Below are 3,984 nucleotides of genomic sequence, written 5' to 3'. Positions count from 1 at the left end.
CTCTTACATAGAAAGCGGATTAACAGTTACAAAACACTGTACGCACGTGTGAAATAGATGTTATTCAAAAAGCTCGTAACAGGCAAGAGATCTTAAATCCTGGCGCAGAACACAAACCTTCCAGAGGGCTGCATTAAGCCAAAGGATCCAATGCTCTGCTCTAGGCATCTGTGGTCCAAGGAAAACCCCTGGGCTGTGAAGGCTTGCGCCAGCCTACGCGTTCGGTTTCTGAGGAGGCTAGGTGTCCAACACCATCGCTTATGAATTTATTCCAAGTTCCAGGTGTTTGAGTATCCTTTCTTCTTGCGTTACAAAAGCAACGCTAACTGTACCTGGTACTCTCTCCAGTTTGCAACGGTTCTCTGCGTGCCACAGAAGAGAACCGATTTGGATACCAGAAACCCTGCCATTATTTTTAAGTGCTATCCAACACCATCCTACTTTATGTCTTCATACAGAGCTTGCTAACACTGCTATTTTTACTTCTTCATTGGAATTTCTATTGTCAGAAAATCCTCAGCTAGCGTTACTTCTTGACCATCTAACGCTGACTCTGCCTGTCTCTTCAGTTCCATGATGTCCGTATCTCCCTCACCTCTCAGAGCAGCTGGTTTATACCGCTGACTGAAATGAGTCAAAACCAGTTTCTTAACTTTACACAATTTTGCAAATTCCGATGCCATTTTTGGGGTGCTATGACCATGCTCCCTGGCCTTTTCCTCTTGGGTATCATCCAATGTGGCTTCATGTATCAGTACATCTGCTTCACAGCAAAGCTTCACGGCCGCGTCTCCCACCACCCCTGAACAATCCCCCAAAATGCAAATTTTTCTTCCAGGAATAGGGTCTTCTAAGACGTCTGTAGGAGAGATCGTTACTCCGTTTTCTAGAACGATTGCTGTTCCATTCTTCAGTTTCCCATATAAAGGACCTGGTTGAACACCTGGTAAATAAAGGCAAAAGAGTCCGTAAGTATTATGATGAGCGTCAGGTTTAAAAAAAAGAAAAAGAAATCACTTAAATCATAGAATCATAGAATCGTTAAGGTTGGAAAAGACCCTTAAGATCATCGAGTCCAACTGTTAACCTATCACTGCCAAGTCCACCTCTAAACCATGTCCTCGAGCATCAGGTCTACCCATCTTTTAAGAAGAGAGATGCTATATATAGAGCTCTCTCACTGAAAAAATACAACAAGTATAAATAGCAATTGATATTTCACATACTTCATACAAATAAAGAGCTTGCAGGAAGCCCTTCATGCAAATAAAGAGTTAGCAGGAAGTGTGTTTGAAGAAAAGCTGTATTCTTCATAAAGTCATGCAAATACACCGGCCATGCGTTTCCCCAAAAGCCACGTTGTGCTTTTTAAACTTTAACAGCTGAATTTGTTTCCTCTTCCCAGTATGAGAATGGTTTGCGACACTAATTGTCACTAGTTTACACACCAATTCGGACTGCTGCATTGGTATGAAGTCTTAAAATGTCTTTAACAGAAAATGGAATATTGAATTAAAATGGATTACGGAGAGATAGAGCAGCTCTAATTTGCTAGAACCCCTAGAAAGGTGGTCATAAAAAGATTTCAACTGCTTGTGAACCCAATTTCGTTACATCTGCTGAAAATCAGAGTCGCTACTCAGCTTGAACACACACATTTAGGCATTTAAAAAATGAAAAAGAGGAAAAATAAGTCAAAGTAGTTACCAAGGTCCTTCAGTTTCTGTACATTGAGTTTACCGGTCCGGGGCTTCTCTTCCACCACAAAGCCAAAGGAAGGAATGCGGTGAAATAGGCGAAATGCCTTCAGAACTAGCTGCTCATCCTCAACCAGCAAGTAAGAGTTTTCTACTGGATCCAGGTGGAGTATTCTCCCTTGCGCTCCCTGGGGAGATACCTCATCGCTGTCCAAGTAAGAAAAATCTTTAAATTCGTCTGCGGGGCACTGGTCCCGTGTAGGGACCAGCTCATGAACAGCGTAGGAAAAAAGAAGTTGTGAGTGGGAGAGCTCCATACTCCTCCGTATGAAGTTTCGCAGTCCTAATGGCCCGTAAATATCAACGGGTGGTTTGTTCGGGTCAGGGCTGCTTTGGAGGCTAAGTGTACACAGCAGGCCAGGAAGTCCAAAAAAGTGGTCACCATGAAGATGAGTTATGAAAATCTTGGTAATTCTGCCTAGAGATTAGAACAACAGGAAAAGAAAAACCAACCAGAAAAAGATAGGAAAATAAATGAACACCGTAACGACTCAGAAAGAATCACTTTTTGACAAGAAGCAGGAAATAAGGAAGGAGGGAAATTAAAATAAAACCAGTGTTTAAGAAATAAATCCCAAACCACAAAGTATTTTTTTTCCACAGTAGCAATGAATTTCCACACAAGGTTAATTTTGGCTTGATTTGTCAAGAAAAACCTGCCGAAACAAAATTTTTAGTTGCTTCTAAGCAAAACGTGCTACAAGCATGGAACAGAATCGACCCGTGACATCTGCCATATTAAAACGCAAAGAAGTGCTGGAAAGCGGTTGGGCTTTCATACATTACACGGAAACTGTAGACTAACGAGAAACATAAAGTGGAATTTGTGGTGTTCCTAGTTTTGAATCTAGCACATGAAATGAACGTAATTAAAAAACCCCAAAAACCCCAAAAATCCCAGCCAGTTTTGATTTCAAAGTTTTTTAAAAGGCAAGAACCCCACGGTTCCTGACTGGTTTGTTTCGAACAGATGAAAAATTGCACTTAAAAGATTTGGGCTTTGTTTCGCAGCTGAGTTTGTCTCACTCCAGCTGCCAGGCACCGGGCCCTGCCCTTGCTAGACTAAAAAAGCCCAGAATTTTCTCTCCCTACAGACACGTGTACTTTAATCAGTCTCCTCAGCTGAGTTCCCACTTCCTCACGGTAAGGCATGTTCTCCAGCATCTGTTAGGACTGAACAATAGGAAGGACAGAATTTTGTTTTGATTTAAGAACAATTTAGGAAAAATCATTAAATTTAGTAAAAATTAGTCTATTCACTTCGTCATTAAATCCCCTGATAGCTTCAGATTTTGGGGGAGCAGGAGGTTGGTTTTCTGTTTATAATTGGTAATTCCATCTTTATAATGTGAGAGTCAGAAGTCTGCTCTTGCCGCTGTAGACTGCAAAAGCACAGGTTAAGTCTGGTTTCTACTTTCTTTTCCAAAATGTAAAAGTTACCATGAATACACACAACTTTACTTGAAAGCAAAAGCAGAGTATTTATTGACAGGAAGACTCACAGCAGGTATTGTCTAGAGCTGTCTTCAGACAAACAAACTGTGCCAGTTTAAAGCTGGTCTGTGGTCCATGTTTGAAATGACAAAGCCCAAGAAATTAATTCAGGAGGGTTTGCTTCTTGAACAGAATTCTTTACCAAAGGGCAATCAAGGATTACTGCACAGCAGGTTCAGCAACCGCCACCCATACGCAGCACCTTCAGATGCTCATGCGTGTTTAGTATGTATTCAAATACCACGAGCACAAGGACAAAGTATTTTGTTTAGATCTCATGAAACTTTTCCCCTTCCCTCATCACCATACCTTCCAACAGCACAAACCTGCTTTGAGATGGCTCTTCATGAATTGCGTCTGCGTTCCCTCTCCGCAGTCGAAGAGCCAGCACTCTCCTTCCCTGCGAAGCACTAACGCCGACGCTCCTCGTGTTGGAGAGGGATACGCTGAGCCTGTGCCGAGGAAAGTTACATCCATCGACATTTTGAGTACGTCGGTATGCCACCTGAAAGAGAGATTTTGAGCTGCTGAACATACGTATTTATGCTGGGAAAGAAGCACATGGTTTTGCTTTAAATGAAGGCATCCACTGTACTTTAGTGTGAGGATCAAATTCCCCTTGCCTTAAAAAATAAAAATAAAACCTCCCTGGAGTAGGATGTGACTTTCAGACAACACAATATTTACAAGCAGCAGGCTTCCTTTTTATGTCAGCGGAAGGTTGCAAACATGC

General features: G+C 41.9%; 1 protein-coding gene across 1 annotated transcript; it reads right to left on the bottom strand.

Annotated features, from left to right (window-relative positions):
- Positions 1–219: 219 nt before the first annotated feature.
- Positions 220–3,752, bottom strand: LOC309601540 (zinc phosphodiesterase ELAC protein 1-like). The gene is made up of 3 exons (XM_082334589.1): positions 3,574–3,752; positions 1,708–2,171; positions 220–943 (listed from the first exon to the last, which is right to left on the bottom strand). The coding sequence occupies exons 1-3, from the start codon at positions 3,732–3,734 to the stop codon at positions 480–482; spliced, it is 1,089 nt and encodes a 362-aa protein (XP_082190715.1). The 5' UTR covers positions 3,735–3,752; the 3' UTR covers positions 220–479.
- Between the last annotated feature and the right edge of the window lie 232 nt (positions 3,753–3,984).

This window comes from Platalea leucorodia (assembly GCF_965183815.1).
Source record: "Platalea leucorodia genome assembly, chromosome: W".
Taxonomy (NCBI): domain Eukaryota; kingdom Metazoa; phylum Chordata; class Aves; order Pelecaniformes; family Threskiornithidae; genus Platalea; species Platalea leucorodia.
This window is presented reverse-complemented; position numbering and strand designations above follow the sequence as displayed.

Coding starts and splice junctions, on each gene's coding strand:
- LOC309601540 (XM_082334589.1), bottom strand. CDS start 3,734: ATGTCGATGGATGTAACTTTCCTCGGCACAGGCTCAGCGTATCCCTCT. Junction 2,172..3,573: donor AGCCATCTCAAAGCAGGTTT/GTGCTGTTGGAA, acceptor ATCTCTAGGCAG/AATTACCAAGATTTTCATAA. Junction 944..1,707: donor ACAGAAACTGAAGGACCTTG/GTAACTACTTTG, acceptor TTTATTTACCAG/GTGTTCAACCAGGTCCTTTA.